This window comes from Pinus tabuliformis, chromosome 2_2 (assembly GCF_031772625.1).
Source record: "Pinus tabuliformis cultivar Carrire ecotype Pingquan chromosome 2_2, CPIR1, whole genome shotgun sequence".
In the NCBI taxonomy this organism is placed as follows: Eukaryota; Viridiplantae; Streptophyta; class Pinopsida; order Pinales; family Pinaceae; genus Pinus; species Pinus tabuliformis.
The window spans coordinates 1195427544-1195448008 of record NC_142300.1 but is presented as its reverse complement, the minus strand read 5'-3'; the positions used below and the strand labels follow the sequence as shown (position 1 = coordinate 1195448008).

Below are 20465 nucleotides of genomic sequence, written 5' to 3'. Positions count from 1 at the left end.
CCAACAAAAGTACATTTCTCACTCTTAGGTTCTAAAGCTTTATGCTTTTCATCTGGAATATGGGCCCATGCTTCACTTCCAAACACACGAAAGTGACTTACATCTGGTTTAATGGAACTCCAAGCTTCTTCTGGAGTGATATTCTCTAGAACCTTAGTAGGAGTGCGATTGATTATATAATTTGCACAATTAATTGCTTCGGCCCAAAAACTAAGACTGAGTCCTTTAGATTGCAGCATACAATTAGCCATTTCCTTTAAGGTGCGATTTTTCCTTTCAGCTACACCATTTTGTTGTGGAGTGTATGGAACAGTATGTTGCATTTGAATTCCATTTTCGGTGCAAAAGTTGATGAATGCGTTTTTAACATATTCTCCACCATTATCAGTTCTTAGCTTAAGAATTTGATGTCCAGATTGTTTTTCAACAAATGCTTTGAAGGCCAAAAAAGTGCTAAATACTTCGCTCTTGAGTTTTAAGAAGTATACCCAAGTGCGTCTAGAGAAATCATCAATGAAAGTTAAGAAGTACTTGCAGCCAGAGAATGAAGCAACAGGAAGAGGACCACATAAATCACTGTGCACAAGCTGTAAAGGGGCTGAGGCGTGCCAAGAGGCACGTTTGTCAAAACTGTCCCGATGATGTTTTCCGAGTACACATCCGGAACAAACACCATCTTTGCAAGATACCATAGGAAGACCTGTCACCATATTTTCTTTACATAGATGCTGAAGGGAGCGATAGTTTAAGTGACCAAACCGCTCATGCCAAAGTTTGCTCACTTCATCATTATGAGCAACAAATACTGAGGGAAGATGGGATGACCCAAAGTTGTGAAACTTATACAACCTTTTGGAATCATCAGCAAGACCAGTAGCTAGAATCTGTTTAGGATCTTTTAGATCCTTGATTACAACATCATGAGGTGAAAATTCAACAATTTTACCTTCACCTGAATGAGTTATCTGATAGACAGATAGAAGGTTGCAGGATAAGTTTGGAACACATAATACATCATTGAACTGACCATTGTCTAGATGAACAGTTCCAGTCCCTACAACATTAAGAGATCTATCATCACCAACATATATATTTTTGGTGTTACAATCATTTAAAGAAGAAAACATGGCTTGGTTTTTGGCCATGTGACAAGAGGCTCCAGAATCAATGAGCCACTCATGAGAATGAGAAGAAGAAGAAGATACATTTAATGCATAACCAGACTGAGATGATTGACGATGACATGCAGAAAGTGCCGTTCCGGAAGTTGAAGTTGAAGTAGGCTCCAGATGGATGTTATGTTTCTTCATTGCGGCTTCCAAGGCTTCCATCTTCTTAAAGCATTTAGATTCTAAGTGGCCATCTCGATTACAAAAGTTACAATGTCTGTCAGTCTTCTTCCATTTGTTTTTATTGGTCTTGTCATTTTGCTGAAATGATCTTTCATCTTGAGGCTGAGTTGGTTTAGGACCATTCCTTTGAGGATAAGACTTCTTAGGATTCTTTGAATTTGGTTGCTGCTGGGCGGCTAACGCTTTCGAGGAAGAGTTTCCAAGATTAAGAAGACCAAGGTGTAAGAGTTTTTCTTGTTCTCTTATTAAGGAATCACAAAAGGAGTCAAAGGAAGGGGGTTTGTAGTCTTTGCCTTGACAAATGAAAGCTTCCCTTGTAGAATGGAAAGTGGAAACAAATACAGAGTAGGCTGGTCCCAACTTAGTAAGGATGGAATAAATAAGGTTACCATCTTCTTTCTTAACTTTAACACCTTCCAAGAGATATCTAAGGGTCTTGAATTTGGACAAGAAATCTTCAATGCAAGAAAAATTATTAGGATCCAAAGTAAGCAACTCATTCTCAAGTTGATGGGCTCTAATTTCATTTTTAATCCCAAAAACTTTAGCAAGTTTTTCTAATGCTTCATGAGGAGTTTCAATTTCTGCAATGTGGAATCTAAGATCAGGAGAAACAGACATTCCTATCAAACCACGTGCTTGATCTTGTCTATTTTCCCATTTTTCGGCCTTGTCTTCATCTTTGGGTTTCTTCTCTTGGTCTGTGGCTATTCTGAAGAGACCTTTACTTCTAAGTAAATCTCCCATGTAGGCTACCCATTGGAAGTAGTTAGTGCTGTCAAGAATGACTTGGCATGGACTTTCCATTTTTTGAAAAAAAACTGAAGCTGAAGATGCTGAAAGTAAGTGGTCCAATGGATAGATCTCGAAAAAATAGGCGGTTTTAAAAAAAACGGCTCTGAAAAAGGCTTCCGGATGAAGAAGTTATGGCTTTTTGAAAAAAAATTGTTGACGTTGCCGGCAAAGTGCGCGAATGTGCGGGAATGAAAAAAAATCGCCCCCACAAAATGGAGACTTGAACCCAAGACCTCTACTCTCTTAAAAAGTCTTTGAACCAATTGATCTATACAAAATATTTGAGAGAGAGAGAGAGAGAGAGAGAGAGAGGGGGGGGGGGCCTCGATTTGCGTGCTTGCCTTGGGAAGGCTCTTTTCCCCTACAAAACACAAAACACAAAACCCAACACGAATATGCAAAGAAAAACGAACCTTACGGCTCAAAGTTAGCTTTAGCCAAAAAACTAGAATTTTTAAAAAAAATCTCAAAGTTAGCTTTTAACCGAAAAACTAAATATTTTTCTCAATGTTTCTGATTTTCCAAGATCACACTAAGGTGCAGGGAAAAGAGCATACGCATGAGAAAAATCCTTTCTTTCTGTTTCTGATTTGCCCAGATCGCACAGAGTCGCAGGGCAAAGAGCATACGCAGAAATGAAAGGTATAGATCCGGGAAAAAAAGGCTAAATAAACCGAAACCGAAATAAGCAGAGAGAAAATGACAGTAAACTGCAAAAAAAAACACTGTATACCTCCCGATCTGAAAAATGACGCAGCTAGGGCTACCGGAAACCTTTTCGCGTGAAACGAAAGGGGTTCCTCACTGAAACAGATGCTCCGAACGCAACAGAGCAGTCCTCTCGGCCCGAAAGCAGTCAGAAACAGCAGATCTAGGAAACGACAGCCGCATGCAGTTCTACCGGCTTCAGATTTGGATCACCAACGGACGCGGCCCTCAAATAGCTCTGATACCATGTAGGAATTTACAGGGTAAGTTCCTCAGAAAGAATACCAAAAGGACACCGCTCACAACCAGATCTCAAATCAATACACCAGTATTTTTGACGTGGTTAAAACCCTCAGAGTGCAAGGAGGGAAACAGTCCACGGCCTGTCCCAACGTGGGTACAGACAATTTATTAATCAAAGAATGAAAATTTACATAAGCTTCTCTCATGCACGGATTGCCCGAACAATGACCCTCCATGCGCTTTAAATAGAACTCATGGACCAATCGGGTGTCAAGCCACGGATCAAGTGTCGGTAATACCGAGGTGAGAGTGAACCGTCGGATCACTACATATCGTGACCGTCGGATTGTAAGTTACAAAATGTACAACGGTAAAGAAACACACTTTACCTAACTCTAACCTAACTCTATGCTAGACCAAGTTGAACTTAACTATATCCTATGTGTCGGAATATCCTAACAGATCAAACTCCTCTTTCTCCATATTTTTTCCTCATAAATTTCGGTCCCCTAAAGGTAAGGCAAAAATCTAGTGCCTGCAGCAAAATATTAGCGAGGTGATTTTTGATCTTGTCTTGGAGGTGCTTCTTGAATATGGATGGATATATTGAATGATTATCTTGTAAGTTCTTTTGTTGATGAAATCTTTCTCTTGAAAATGTCTAATGTATGTAATCGCTGCAACTAATGTAAATGCTATTGTGCCCTAATCTTGTTGAAGAATTATTTTCGAAGCTATTTGGTTGGCTCTTGCATATGTTACTCATGATATAACATGCAATGAATGTTCATAGTGATGAAATATTACTTTCCTTCATGAAACTCCATATTCTAATAGTAGGTAATTGTTGAAGGTTTGTAGCTAGGGCATCAACTTTTGACCTCCTTGAGGACAAATTTGGTCAGTCTAACACATCAAGGACTCCATACCCCAAAGGACTAGGCACTAGTCGAAGGATTTTGGTGATCAAACTCCTCTTTCTCCATATTTTTCCTCAAATTTCGGTCCCCTCAAGGTAAGACAAAAATCTAGGGCTTGCAGCAAAATTTTAGGGAGGTGATTTTTCGTGAATCCGATGGTCCAAACATCAAACTTAGGGTCTCAGCTACCTATGCTCCAAGTTTGGCAGGGATTTGCCCGAGTTTCATCCATAAAATTTCTTGCCCTAGGTGCTAGGGCATCAACTTTTGACCTCCTTGAGGATAAATTTGGCCATTCTAACACATCTAGGACTCCATACCCCAAAGGACTAGGCACTAGTTCAAGGATTTGGGTGATCAAACTCCTCTTTGTCCATATTTTTTCCTCATAAATCTCGGTCCCCTAAAGGTAAGGCAATAATCTAGGGCTTACAACAAAATTTTAGGGAGGTGATTTTTCGGGAATCCGATGGTCCAAGTATCAAGCTTAGGGTCTAGACTACCTATGCTCCAAGTTTGGTGGGGATCTGTTGGAGTTTCATCCATAAAATCTCTTGCCCTAGGTGCTACTCTAAGAGGGAAAATCTAGGTCTTTTTCTCTCAACTTGGGGACTTCTTTGAGGGTTGTATGAGCTTAGTATTCATTGGAATTAATCATAAGAATCCCTTTCTTCTCTCGGGCCTTGACCTTGTGAATACCTATTACCATCGAGAAACCTCAAAACCCTAGGTCGAGTGCCTTCTTTTCTAGGGTTTTTATTAGATAGTGTTTTTCTTCTTTCAAGTTTCGTACCTTTAGTGAGCCTCTCTTCAAATGAGCTTTAGCTCCATCACCTTGGACCTTCAAACCTATAATATCTATTATAGGTGATCACAATCATATCGAGACTCCTCCCATCGAAGAAAGTCCATAAAGAGTAGGGGACCTTGGTTGTGGTGACAGTGGGCCATTGTCCCATTGTTGTCACTTAGTCTAGTAGTTGTCCCATAGGTTTTCTCCCCTTAGGACCCTGCTAGATTTTGTGGTAACATTTTTGGTGCCATTGCCGAGGAGGAAGCAAGTTTCCCTCCTAGCTCCAATATTTGAAGAGGAGTTTCTTACAACGACAATATATACATCCTCTTCTGGTGACTCCCATGTCATTAACATATAGAAAACAACTCGTTGATTGAGCATTTTCCTGCCATAGATATACCATGGATTCCACAATATCCAAGTTACAAACATGAGGGATATGCTGACATGCGATGAGAGTCCACTTTTTGTAGCCAATCATATAATAAATTTCATAAGGTATATCTCAAAACGCAATATAACTCAGGTTCATGACACGATGGAATTTTTATCTTATCTATTGCTCCTGATACTAATTGGCTTAAATCGTGTGAACCTAGAAGCATTTCCTCTTTCTCTATGTTGGTTTTATGCTTCTTATTGCATAAATGACCAAATTTTCAAACCATTGAAGAAGCATGTCAAACCTTGACACAACATTTGAGAAAGCCTTTAGTGAACATGAGGAGGACCACGAGGAAGAAAAGGGTCCCCTTTCAAATCATTGAGATGAGGCCATTGATGGAGACCTCAAAGACCATACTGAAGAAGAGAATTATGAACTAGAAAGCATTTCTTCCCAAGATTATGATGATGCTCTAGATCCCAGAAGCCTTCAAGTGATACAAGGAAGGATGGATGAATATAGGAAGTCTTACGAGCAACTAATAGAAGAGTGTGAGGATAAGGATCTCCTATCCAATTTTTGTGAAGAAAGGGGAAAGCTCTATGAGATGTGGTGTGAATATGAAGAAAATCCTATGGATGTCCTTTCCTTCGAACTTTATTACCGAAACTATGTAGTGAACACTCTTGGTGATGCTATTCAAGAAAAACATCATAGTTCGCAGCAGAACCATCAAATGCTAGAGCCAAATGAGCCAAGGGAGTGGGAGGATTTTGAGAAAGCTACAACTCCAAAAGATCATGATTCTTCAGGTAGTCAAGTTGATGAGGGATATATGAATGATTTTTGGGCTGCCAATTGGGGAATTGGATATGACAACGAAGAGGATGAGGAGGAGTATGATGAAAATGGATCTTTGGAAAGTGAAGTTATTGAGACTAGCCAAGCCTCTTTCAAGGATGCTATTAATGATGGAGCATCTTTTGAGAGCCTTGAAATGGGTGATCCCATCGAGTCCTTAGAGGTTGATGTTTATGATTTCTTAGTACAAGAGGTAAAATGGGATATGAGTAGCCACCATTTCGACAGTGACCTTGTTTACAACATTGTTAAAGAAGGTGATTTTAAAATTATCCCTCCGTTTTTCAAGGATGTTACTAATGTACCTATTGACATCATCAAAAGGGAAGGTGATCAAATTCCCCTCTTGGAAGATGACATTGGAGATTAATTAAGCATTGAAGGATAGTGGGAGGTGATTAATCGTTGCTTTGACAAAGACCCCATTTATGATACAAATGATGATACTGGTAGGACCTTTGTCTTGCCTTGTTTCTCATATCATCAAGATGAGATGACTGTTGATATTTCCCAGCCATGTTTTGGAAATAAAGAGCCCATGATGGTTTTTCCTTTTCAATATGATCTTCACACTGAGCAACCTAGTTGTTGTGATTATCCATACCAACTACCCCATTTTTCTTCCCATCATGACCTAAAGGCAACTATGAGGCACGACATCACTAAGGGGGCCCATGACATGGAATTTATAAGCTTGGTAATTCAATCCTCCATTCTGTGTTTATAGGAAAGGATTCGATTTTGCAAGCTTTGTGTCTTTCCCTTCATAGATTTCTCCTTTCCATGATGTATAGATCTCTTATTTCCCACCTCCCACCCTTGTGATCCTTCGTATGATTATTCTTATCCTTGCTCTTAGATTTATCACGAGTAATCATAGGGGCAAGTGTTTTTATATTGATCTATTGATATGTTCGTTACATTGGCTATATGACTATATAATGTAGCCACACATGTTACCGTAGGTTGCATTGCATACTGATTTTTGCATAGCTAACATCATCATATCACGTTCTTATGCTAGATTAGGTGCATTTAGATTAAACTTGCATCTTAAATTAAACTTTATTCTAAATTAAACATGTCTTGATGATGAACCTCAACAAGGGTTCAAAGTGCATCGATCCTAAAACATTGATGTGATATATCCAGAAGAGTTTTACTTTAATCATGAATCACAAAATCCTCCATGCTGAAATTTTATTTTGCTGTATGGTTTTTAATATTATTTGATGAAAACATGGGTGATAAAGTACGCCCAGGATAGATGCTTCCAACAATTGTTTGTGATGTGCAGGATATAGGTCTACAGTCCCAGAGGATCGCTGGTGTTTTCACGACCGTTCAAGTACATGGCTCGTACACTCCACAGAGAGCTCATGTCCTAGTTGGAGCTAGATGTTACCCACCACCAGTGGGTGACCCCATAGGAGAATTTGTCTCCTAGATTTGTCTTCAGCCGGTAGCTAGCAGTCCCTCACAGTGGCCAATGTAGCCGATATGTCTTGCTAGTTGATCTTCGCTCCTTGAGCCAATCATATGCCCCCTCGCCCATCTGTTGAGAGCATATGTTTGAAGGTGGGCCATCCGATACTACATGTATGCTTTTCATTGTGCAATTTGGTTCTTATGCTTGTTTTTCCTTGGGTACATTGGGTATGGATTATTGGGTGACTTGGAAGAAGGAAGGGTTTTGACTGTACTCTTGTTACCTCACCTTAAAATGAGGGGTTAATCCTCAACCCTAGTCCCGTGGGATCTCCCCTATTGGCTTATAGCTTAAGGATGGGTACTACTTGGGAAATTCCGATTTTGGTAGTGCGGTCTTGTTTTCTCATTTCACATTTTTCACTCCCCTCCGCACATTACATGCCCTATTTCATCATCTTCCCTCTCTAGGTCCACATGACCACTGGGTCCACAAGGCCCTGGTTCTCCCACTCCCTTTGTCCACATGTCTGGGTTGGGCCTGGAAATGTTGCCGCAGAGGTTGATGCAACTTAAGAAAAAGGATAAAAGCATATCATGGCCACATACAAAAGAAAATAATATCACAAAATGCAAAAGATGGTCGGGACAATATATTAACGCCTAGGTAAAAACCAAACACAAGCTCTACCCCTTCATTATGGCCATCACCTTGTTTCCTAGGGCTCCTTGAGTGCCCCCCACATCATTAAGGAATCGATGCATGTCTCGACTCCCAACCCCTAGTGGGCGATGAACTGTTCGACCTTAAGGGGATAATCACTGCTTATATCATACACAACATGATCTCATCTCTTGAATCCTCGAGCAGTATAATAAAAAATTTATTGAGAAAAGGCAAAAGGCAAATGAAGAAGGGTGGAAAAATAAAGGTCAGTGTAACTCATGTACCACGATTGCTCCCTCCTACATCTATACACCCAAATGCGTGGACATCCCCCATCATTACCACCCTTGAACCCATGGCATTTGGCCTTGAGACCCCTGTGGCCCAATCCACCTCATTGTCATCCACATGACCCCTATCACTTGAAGGATGTACCTTGGACATGTCTTTCCCTTTAGGGGTTGGGAACACCTAATAGGGTTGTTTATTAGCCACTCCTGCCCAGGGAGGTAACACTATTACATGCCGAAAATCCCAAATTTGGAAGGGCAACCCATTATGAAGTCTCATTCGTGCCCTTCATTAATAAGCTTGGTTCATTTAGATGCACTAATGAATTATTGTAACTGATGGTGAGGAGACGTAGTGGATCTTGTGTGTAATTGGTAGGTGGCTTCATCATGGGTTTGGAAACTTAACTAGGGCCCAAGCCCAACAAAGGATCATATTGACACTTGTAGGAGGTGCGTTGAGAGCTAGGGTACTCCATCATGTGATAGAGCATTATTTCATCTCACGGGCACCCTTAGCACCTTCAGTAGCTTGTTCATTGCCCCACATTATTCGCGAGATGATGCACTTGGACCAGCATTGCCCCTAGCCGGCTTAGCAATGTACACATGGTTTGGTAGTTGATCCAAGGCCCAAAGGAGGTTTGTCTCACCCTTGAGACATGGGAGGGCAAGCACCATTGTCAGTGCCCTCATTTGGAGCAGTTTACACACCTATCTTTCACCAGGAGACCCATAAGATCGATATTTGTGCCCTAGAGCCACTTTGGAGCACTACATGATGACTTACATGAAAATGAAGGGGCCATTCCCTTGTGCATCATTTATGGAGCCCTCTCTCTCATTTTGGCACTTTGAGGACTCAATGTGGCCTTCCAATGGCCTCATTTCATCATGACATCATCATTTCGGCCTACTATTGGATGGTTTATTCATAATTTTTGGAGCTACTTGGTGGGCTTGTCACCAAGGCCTTATTTTTGCACATTAAAATAATGTTAGGGGCTTTAGAATAGGAATTCGACCTCTAAAGGTCTCATATAAATAGAACTAGCTCTCATTGTGAGAGAGCATCATCATCACTTGGATCCTTCTCTTGTAAAAGAACTCACACTTTTTCTTTGGAAGCTATTGGAATATCTTAGATGCACTACGATATTTGTAGCCGATTTTTGATCTTGTCTTGGAAGTTGGAGCTACTTCTTGAATATGGATGGATATATTGCAAGATAAAAGATTATCTTGTAAGTTCTTTTGTTGATGAAATCTTTCTCTTGAAAATGTCTAATATATGTAATCGCTGCAACTAATGTAAATTCTATTGTGCCCTAATTTTGTTGAAGAAACATTTTGGAAGTTATTTGGTTGGTTCTTGCATATGTTTCTCATGATATAACATGCAATGAATTTTCCTAGTGATGAAATGTTACTTTTCTTCATGAAACATCCATATTCTAATAGTAGGTAATTGTTGAAGGTTGGTAGCTAGGGCATCAACTTTTGACCTCCTTAAGGGAAAATTTGGCCAATTTGGCACATCTAGGACTCCATACCCCAAAGGATTAGGCACTAGTCCAAGGATTTTCAATGGTAAAATTACAAAAAGTACCCTCCATGTCAATAAAACAGAAAATACAATGTTTTAAAAGGATTATCCTTGTGGTTATTTTTTTTGTTCTTTCTTAGGATCATCTTAGCTTTTACATATTGTATGTGGGGTTCGAGGACTCATTCAAGTTCAGTGCTTCCATCATCCCAGCCCCAAGCATTGTTAAAGCAATCAGATAATTGTGAATTGGATTGAGTACCAAATGTTTAAATAAATTCCTATTCAATCCCCTTCTTAATCTAAAATATGAATTTAATATCATTAGAAAACCAAATTATTTTATAGTGGTTTTCAACACAGCTATAAAAGTTTTCAAAACCTATTGAAAAGGGAATGCCTTTTGTGTTTAACATAGTCATCATTAACAAGAAGTATGAGGAAAAAAACTAATATAAAGACAACTCTCCTTTATAAATTGTTCTTGGACCTTATTACAAATTTAAAGTAGTTACACTTAAGTTTCCTAAAGCTAAAGCTCATGTCTAGTGGCCTATAATGGAATGTCACTCAATCCCTTTTCAAATTGTTTGAGATTTGAATTTGCGAGTGTAAGTGTTGTGCATAATACTAGCTTGAAACAACTACAAATGTTAATATTGAATTTGCATATATATATATATATATATATATATATATATTTATATTGTTGTCGCCAACCCCTCATCCCTTGAAAATTTGGGGGTGTGCTCTAGCCGTTCTGGGGACTCATCCACACTGTTCCCTTGTCCCCAAAACCAATGCATCATAGCCTATTACCATCGAGAAACCTCAAAACTCTAGGTCTAGTACCTTCTTTTCTAGGGTTTTTCTTAGAGAGTGGTTTGCTTGTTTGGTGACTCGTACCTTTATTGAACCTCTCTTCAAATGAGATCTAGTTCAATCACCTTGAACCTTCAAACCTAGAATATCTATTATAGATGATCACAATCATATCGAAACTCCTCCTGTCGGTCAAAGTCCGTAAAGAGTAGGGGACCTTTACTGTGGTGATAGTGGGTCATTGTCCCATTGTTGTCACTTAGTCTAGTAGTTGTCCCGTAGGTTTTCTCCCCTTAGGGTGCTGCTAGATTTTGTGGTAACAGGGCCCTTGTAGCCTAGACCAACAATGGTAGCAACTTCAAACATGGAATGGTAGAATGGGTTGTTCTTGGCAATGTTGAATGGTATGTCACTCCATAGAAAGCATTTCACCACAATTTTGTTAGCCTCTTCCTTCTCCTTCGATTTCACCATTGATCGAATAGAAGGTTACCCCCTAGGCACGAATGTCAACACAAACATGAGGATATTGAGGAGCTAGGCATTGCAAAATGTGGGATCGGGGATTTGCTTTCCTCCATTTCTGAGAAGTTTGTAGATCTATTTGCAAGCTCAAGCCTTGCTTCTTCCTTTTGATCTCTCTTCTTATGCATTTGAAAAATGGATTGGTTTGCAATGTGGATAATTTCTGGGGTGGATGCTGGGAAAAGATCCACTTCATTCCCTAGTATTTTGGCAAGGTGGTATTTCAAATGGCTGATTCCACCAAACATTTCCATACCACATAACTTGCAATTTAACTCATTCTATTATGACGCTCATAGGGTAGACCATACTCCCATATTGGATCCAATGGCTTTGGCATTTTGATTCTTGAAATGTGTGGACTCTAGAGCATTGATTGAATTTGTAAACCTATGGGACAAAAAAAGGAGAACTTAGAAAGATAATACAAATCCAAAAAATTGAAAAAACATAAAAATGCTCCAATTAAAATACCCTAGCTACATAAGTATTCAATCCTCCATTCAAAGAGGGCAAAAAAGAGGTATATCTAATAAGCATTGCATACCCTCTACCAGATCTTGAAAAACAAAGAAAATGAAGGCAATTTTTTTTACATACCTGGAAATATGGATATGGTATATTGGAGTAGATCTCCACTCCACAAATGCTTAGCTAATGGCAAATAAAACTATGGATTTTCCCTTGTTTGCTGGTTGAAAAATGGTCACAAGGCTCACACTACCCTTAGTGCTCAATCTTAGCAACATAAAACCCAAAATGACCCCAAAAAACCCAACTCAGAGCTTTTATTTCACTGAATTGAGCAGCAGGGTGATAATTTGTGTTGTGTAGCGATAATTTGAAAGCATAGAAAATATTGCGATAAATTCAGGCGATAATATTGATGCGCAGAGGTTTGACAATAATATCATGATAATTCTGATATTATTGTGATATGTGCAACACTGAGCTTAAGAGATAATGTTGGAGCATTGGCAGCCTTTAGAGGAGGAGCATTGGACCTTTCTTGAGGAGCTCTTAATTTTGGACTCTTGCTTGTTGGATGTGCATGCGGTGGAGCTTGACATGCATTACTTAGGTTTGGAGTGTTTCACATGTGGGTCTATCTAGTGATTATTTAGGTTGCTTGTTGTTGGTTAGGTCCACTTGTTATTGTTGGCCTCCCTCCCCTTTCATGTAAATAAAGGGAGAAGTGAATCTTTTTATGACTTTCATTGTTCACTCATGTAACCACATCCTTTTGTTAGAGATGTGAAAGTTAGAGCGAACTAGCCTTTTCGTATTCTTCGTCATTTGTATTTGCTCTCTTTGTCTATGTGCTATGCTTCTTGAAGGAATTCTAGGGAAGGCTAGGGTTAGGGTCTTTCCCTAAAAAGACAAGGGAAGCTAAAGTTTGGGATAAACCCTAGAGGAGCAAAGGGAGCACTTGATTTTGCAGTTCTTGTGAGAGAAGAAGGTTAGGATTTGGTGGCATTTGGAAACCCTAGTATTACTTGGAGTACTTTGTGTGGAGAAGATAGAGGAATACTATCATTTACACTTGTGGGATGCAAGTCTAGGTGCCAAGGTGGACTTGCCAGTGTGTATGCTAGCGTGTTGAGGATCTTTGTTGGAGTGACAAACATTAGCTGGAGTGATTATAAGCTAGGAGTTGATGACTGGGGTTTGCTATTTTGGTTGATGTCTTAACTGGCACTTGTAGAGTTTGACTTGTATCAGCATATTTTGAACTGTTGGTATGTATGTGTACCACGTATTCTATATATATGAAATGTTCCAGCTGTCCAAACTTTCTGTATGTGCAGATTTGAATTTCAGCTTTATGTTATTTCATGATTGAGTAGATTTTAGCACCTGTTATGCATGCTTATTTGACATAACATTGAGCTGAATTTGTTAAGTGATTTAACACCTATCTAGAAGATAAGGAGCAGATTCACTGCCGTAATAATATACTGTAGTAAGTTCTTTTCAGATCTGCTATATGTTTGGAAAGTGTGTCCAAAGGGCTGAAACTTTGTGGGATTGAAGTACACTTGATTGGTATTTAGTTTGTTGGGCTGCCTTGTGAATTGGGTTAAAGAGAAGTGAAGTGTTTGCTGCGAAAATTAATATTTCAGATTCAGCCCTAAGGCTGAAAGTGACAGAAAAAATATCTGGAAACCTCAAGTTTGAGGTGAAATTTCTGTATTTGCAATAAAAGGAGATTCGAGAGATTTCTACATACTGGGGTGGCACCACCATGAGCCACATGGCACCTATGCAGCTGTGTATGCTCTACTTGAGGTGAAATTTCTGTATTCGCAATAAATGGAGATTCCAGAGATTTCTACACACTGGGATGGGCACCACCATGAGCTACATGGCACCTACACAACTGTGGATGCTCTATATATGCCAACGAGGAATAAGCTAACTTACCCACTAAGCTTAATCTTTTCAATTCAATTTGTTTCCAAGGCATATTTTTACGTATTTGGCTCTTTAAGGCACATTGCTGAGTATCTTACCCAGACAATGCACTTGTCAAATTGAACCCTGTGTATTAATGGGGTGGGGAAGTTCTTTACTAGCACATGTTACCTAGGTACTTTCTTGATTGTTCTTTACAGAGTTTAGATCCTAAGCTATGATCACATAATACTACCTTGACCAACTCGGTGGTGTAGAAGGGAAAGGTTTGCAATGTCCTGTTGCATAAAGTGCCGAAATGTCAAAAAACTATTGCTGAAAACAGGAAACAATCTCAATATCTACTAGGATTCCTATGGGTCTGAGTCCATTACCAAACATCCCGAAATAGGGATCCCACTTTTAACTTTTAATGTTAAAAATATAATTTTAGGTTGATATTTGCCTCAGTGGTAAAAGTGAAATAAAATTCCAAATTCTCTAGGTAGCATTTCGTTTAGGGTCTGGAGCATGCTCCCCAAAGTGGGTTTGTTGTGTGATCCTGGAAGTGCTTCACACTTGCTTTTGTTTAGAGTGCACTTTGGGTGCGGGATGGGATGGAGAGGTTGAGGGGGGGTGGGGGTGTGGGGGAGCTGGCTTACCCACAACACCGGTTCAAAAGCTTTGATTTGAAGTGTGAAATGCCTTGCCAGAAGTTCATACTGAGATGAAGTTGAATATCTAAGATATTAATAGAATCAACTTGATTGGCTATTGATTTCACTTCATGATGTGAGAATGTTCATGTAAATTCATTATTGCAAAATCAGCTAACATCAAGTTAGTACAAGGCACAGAGTTGCAATCACAAATCACCCCTTATATTTGACCATGCTTTATATGTGTTCTGTGGTAGTGATGTACCATCTGTGCTCCAGCTATTTTTACATGTTAAATCTAATAATCAGCTTGTTTGTGGCTAGTGTATATGTATTATTAGTTTGTTCCATGCTTTTTACTGACGGGCATTTCTTTTTAAATATTTGAAGGCCGCGTAGCTGGATTCTGTGCCATGTGTGCTCTCCAGGACCATGTCATGATTGCTTTAGATTCATCGGGCAAGATTTTGTCTCCTACGACTCTTGTTAGGAACTTACGATGTATCCAAAAATGTATATGTTTTGATTTGGATTTGTCAATATTACTCAATTGAAATGCATGTTTGGTAAAATCTGAAACCCTTGACCAGTCGAAAGGTATATCTCGCAATTTCCGGATATCAAGACAAGAGGATGCCCATGAATACATGATGAATTTAATGGAAGCAATGCACAAATGCTGTTTACCTGCAGGGATAACAAGTGAATCACCAGTTGCGTATGAGAAAAGCTTTGTACATAAAATTTTTGGTGGCCGACTCATCAGCCAGGTATTCCTTTCCTTTAGTTTCAAAGAGTGCATGACATCTTTGTATTTCCAAGGTTGATTAATGCTAGAATGATGTTAGAAGAGTTTATTTTTTTAATCTTAATTGTTTAATTTCTGATACAAGAGACTGGGGGGTTGGAAAGTGACTGCTCATTGTTTTCCTGTATGCAGTTGCCTTCTCTGTCTATAGATGAGTTTGTAAATAGGTTTTATTTTGATCTTTTAAATAAACTTTCCCTAATCTTTGGTAGATTAAGAACAGCGAGATGTTGTTTAGATGTATACTTATTAATTTGTGATTGCTTGTTACAACCTGGCCTGCAGGTGAAATGCACAGAGTGTTCTCATTGTTCCAATAAATTTGATCCTTTTTTAGATCTGAGCCTGCAAATCAATCGAGCAGACTCTTTGGTGAAAGCACTATCCCATTTCACTGCAGTGGAGCAATTAGATGGGGGGGAGAAAAGGTATCAATGTGAACAATGCAAAGTAAAAGTTAGGGCTCTCAAACAGCTGAAAATTGACAAAGCTCCATATATCCTTGCAATTCATCTTAAGCGATTCAGCACAGGCGGATCTGGAGGAAAAATAGATAAGAAAATTGACTTTGGGAGTACATTGGACCTGAAACCGTTTGCCAGCAGTACATATGTAAGTAACTTATCATTTTGATCTTTTATTTTAAGCACATTCTTTATGGAAACAAGTATGATCATATCTGTCATGCAAATGGAGTTCTGGAATAGTGACATTTATTTATAATGCATGTTTTGTGTTTTACAGGAAGGTGACTTGAAGTATACCCTTTATGGTGTTCTGGTTCATGCAGGTTGGAGCACACATTCTGGACATTATTTCTGCTTCATTCGTACATCCACAGGCCTCTGGCATGCATTGAACGATAGCCGGGTATTCATTTACTACTAATTATTTGAATTAATCATGAAGATGTGCATTTATACATAATTGCATTACAATGTTGGTTGTCCTCTTAGGGTTACTGCTGTCTAAAATCATCCATATGTATTGGTTTTTTAAATACATACAAAAGAGTTAAAAGGAGGAATTTTTTCCTAATAATGGAGGATACTTTTCTTTTATCTCGCAGTTGTTTATTCAAAGAGGAACACTTTACATTCTCATGGCACCTCGGCTTGCAGGTTCATCAAATCAGTGAAAAATCTGTTCTAGACCAGAAAGCTTACATGTTATTCTATATACGAGATAAAAGGACTACAATCAGGCCAGTTGTTGGTCCTCAATCGCAGGTTAAGGATACTAAAGTTTGTAAAGTAGTATCCTTGAATAGTGAATGTCCTGAAGAAAGACAATTGCAGGATTCTTATTCAAAGACTGTGAATAGGAAAAGTAAATTAATAAAGAAAATGGGTGACATGGCAAATACTGATATCATTTTAGAAAGTGCAGAAAACAGTCTGAATGCAGGAATCTCATTCCCTGTACCTGAACCTGTAGATAACCAAGATGTGCCATTGCAACTTGCCACTACAGCAAACAATGATTCAATGGTGAATCAAGGTAGAAGCAACATGTTTGAGGCTCATCAACAATCTGCTAATAGTTATGTGGTTGATCATAAATTTGGGATATTGAAACACAGTCTTAAGCTAAAGGGAAAGGATACTGTGGATAACGGTAATTCCATTGAGGTTGTTAAACATTCCAGAGACAGCACTCTGGGTGATGATAATGGACATTTAACTGTTAAACCTTCTGGGGTTGCTTCAAGGCATCGTGATGTTTGCCAAATTGGGAAGGATTTGACAGGTATTAGCAATTAGATCTTTTTGTTTATGTGGCTTGAATTTTACCAAAAATAGTTTATGCAGCATCTGCATTTAATAGTGGTCAACTTTTCGTACCATCACTTCTTGGTACATTGTCTGGACTTATTGAATAGTTGAGGGAGTTACGAGATATGTTAGCCAGGATAAATACATGTGTTTTGGCTCAAAGTTATTGTGTTGGCTTTGCGAAAAATTATTTCATGTTCCATAGTGCCAAATATTATGTAATTAGCTCAAGCATGGTGTCATGTAGAGCTGATTTTGAAAATGCTAATGTTAATTTTAATAGGTAGTAGAATAGTTTTCTGGCTGCTGAACTTTGCATGAATGATTCAGATGTTAATTATGCAGCTAAGAATGGACGTTTTGCTCGTGGACATCTAGAAAGTTGTGGCCTGGCTGGTGATTTGATGTGCAACAAGCATCAGGTTGCTAAGCCTCTGTTCTTGGAAAATGGTTCTGTATTTACAGTGTTTGATTTGTTTATAGATGCCATTTTTTGTTTGTTTGCATTTGAGATTTGTTCCTTTCTCACTTTAAGTGTGGTATCATATTTATTTATTTTGATGACTATATCCCATCTTTGCAGGAGGATCAAAATGATGCCTTTATCTGTAAGGAAAATGGAATGGAGTTGGTAAAAAATAAATTGGATAGAGCATCCAAGCTTATGACAAAGCCTAACCATGTTTCTAAGCAAAAACAGGAGAAGAACCTCAAGGACAGTAACCATCTTCGCAGAAGCAAAAAATTGAAGTTTAAGAAGCATCTAAAATGGCCTTGGTTTCTACAGACACACCCTTTAACTAGACACCACTTTCTTCTAAGAGCTATATGTATACTAAGGAAGAGAAGTTTGTATAAAAAGAAGCACATCAAGCTGCAGATCAAGACTGCTGGGGATTTGTCTAAAAATAAACACTCTGTTGACTCAGTTAATGGAAAAGAACCTGAAAATGTGAAAAGATTGCAAAGTTCAACTGCCTATAAAAGGGGACTGCTACAATACAGGGAAATGGACTTGTCAAATGGAAGATGTTGTCATACTTCTGGTCCGCATGAAATCATATCTGGAATGACTACTGTTTCTGCCGAAAACGGCTGCGGCCTTGCCATAACTGAGCAAAATGGTATTCACAAGCTTCAAAAACCAAGAAAAAAAGCCAATGAACCAGTTTTGACGAGCAGTAAATTTATAAGCAGCAATTCCAATGTTGAATCAAGTTCTAAAACTATTAAGGAATCTTTGGTGACACCCTATCCAGGGAAAGAAGTAGAGAGTCTCTCTGTTGTCTCTGATCTGAGCAAGGGAAAAACATCGTTTCCTGCCCAGCAGTTGAATAGAAGATCCTTAGATGAAAGAGAATCATGTTACCCAGAGAACCAAAGAACCAAAGAAATCTTTGATACTTCTTCACAACAGTCTACATTATATGGTGCAGCAGGTAAAGCTTTGAATTTATTCTTGAACATCTTAAAATCAATTTTATTGCAACTTTCAAATTTTATTCATTGCTTACATAAATATGTAGCGTTCTTTTGACAATGGAGTACTATGGCTTGTCGCAGTTCCCCGCTGGGATGGTGCACGTGATTTTATGGCGAAAATTGAAAGAGCTCGGGACAAGCGATCCACTAGTATTGGCTATATATTGGATGAATGGTAGGGACTTTTTAGAAATTCAAATCACATCATGTACTGGGATATCTATATCTTGTTAGAAAAATGATTTTTTTGACATAATATCTATTGAATGTCTCTATGCCTTGGATTAATCATTATATCCTGTCTCATGTAGGGATGAAGAGTATGACCGTGGTAAAAGGAAAAAGATCAAACAATTACAATTTGAATATGGCATGAATGACTTCAGTAGGAAAGATTCCAGTGGGCACAGCAATCCTTTTCAAGAACTTGCCAATAACAAAGCAAGGACTCTTGGTCAGAGACCGAGTTCTATTGCGAGAAATGTTTAGGCAAAATTATGAGATAAAGCTGTCAGAGTTGTCCATTGAGTTCACTTCCAGATTAAATCTGATGTGTAACATGGTGGAATGTCTTACCAGAAAGCATTCAGAAAGAATGAGAAAACACCGCAATATTTTTGCTGATTGAGTACAATGGGGTAGAACGGTGTAAATGAAGTGGAGCTATGCAATTTTCGATACATTCCCCATATCTTGGCTTTAGTCGCATCTGAGTAGATATTTGCTTTTCCATCTAGAAGTTGATGGAAATTGATTTGTGTGGAAACAGAGATAAGTTGGTTTGTGAAACTTTCAAACAGGTTGAAAACTGTCTGGTTGGCTGAAGCAGCAAGAGGGAACAAAGCAGCACAAACAAACAGCCGAGAAGCATCTAATTTCTGTAGTCAATTGGAAATATGTATGTTTGTGTTTGCAATTGGGCAATAGAGATGTTCCTGTGATATTCCCAAGCTAATTATTTGGATGTGTTCATAGGGAGTGATACATAAACATAATTTATTTTCTCATGTTTGTCTCTTCTTGTGGAAGAGGTGTACATGTTGGCAATTTCCATTTTTCCCTAGGTCCGTTACAAGTGGTGGAAGCACTGAGGATTAATATTTTGCTTGATATTCTAGACATTATCATAGGTTTTCCTTGGGCCAAAATTTAGCCAATTGACGAATTTTCTTAACCAAGTTTTTTTGTCAGGAAACATCTTTATACGAAGAACTCTTGTTATCTTTAACATAATTTTACTGTACATAAAATGTACAGCCACATAATTATGGTTAATTGAAGTGAAATAAGCTACATTTCTCTGCCATGAAATGAGGGCACAAGTGATATTTTCAACGGAAAAAAGATTTGGTAATTTGCAAAGCATGAGGTCAATGCGATTGTCCGCTGAAATTTTCCTATGGAATCTGTGTTATTATATGTGCACCCAACATGGCTTTAGCATATACATGTAGTCAACTGAGTTCAAGAAGTTTTAGCGTAATTATTAACAATGGATATTTATTAGTGATTTAATTTTTGCAAACACACAGTACAGTAAATACTGTAGAGTTATTACTGAATCAACAGGAAGAGCTTATATTATGTTTTTCTCTTCATCTCTGTGTATATAAGAAGATATATTGGAGACAATTGTGAAGAATAAAAATTGTCTCAAGACATATCCAGGCTCGATCTTGTCTTGCACGATCGTCTCAAGGGATATTCAGGTTTGACAGTATTTCATATTAGTTGAGCAGATAGTTCTTCGATCCAATGTGTGGGCTGACCTTGCTCTAACCAAAGCCTAGATCTGAAAAAAGAAAAAAAAGACATGTTATGATTTGATAAATACAACTTATGGAACTTTTCAGTCCTCAGTATTCAATTTGTGTATAATTTGATATGGTATCCAAGCCAGACCCAGGTTAGAAGCGGGTGAAGGCCTAGGGATTGGCCTGTCCAATGATGATCCGAGAAACTGCAATTTTTTTGAATAGAGATAAGTCAGTGGCCAACCGTGTATCGAG

The 20465-nt window shown here is 38.6% G+C and overlaps 1 protein-coding gene across 2 annotated transcripts in view; it reads left to right on the top strand.

The window, feature by feature from the left end:
• Positions 1–19515, top strand: part of LOC149197782 (uncharacterized) — an 81873-nt gene extending 62358 nt beyond the window's left edge. Inside the window, exons 3-11 of one of the 2 annotated variants that reach the window (XM_089405970.1) lie at positions 14782–14892; positions 14989–15161; positions 15485–15811; positions 15944–16069; positions 16321–16948; positions 17320–17396; positions 17558–18413; positions 18538–18631; positions 18768–19515. In XM_089405970.1, coding sequence (XP_089262096.1) covers positions 14782–14892; positions 14989–15161; positions 15485–15811; positions 15944–16069; positions 16321–16948; positions 17320–17396; positions 17558–18413; positions 18538–18631; positions 18768–18945 — 2570 coding nt within the window. In that variant the 3' untranslated portion in view covers positions 18946–19515. Of the gene's footprint in view, positions 1–14781; positions 14893–14988; positions 15162–15484; positions 15812–15943; positions 16070–16320; positions 16949–17304; positions 17397–17557; positions 18414–18537; positions 18632–18767 lie in introns of both variants that reach the window. The other variant, XM_089405969.1, reaches the window with a different exon arrangement.
• Positions 19516–20465: the final 950 nt, after the last annotated feature.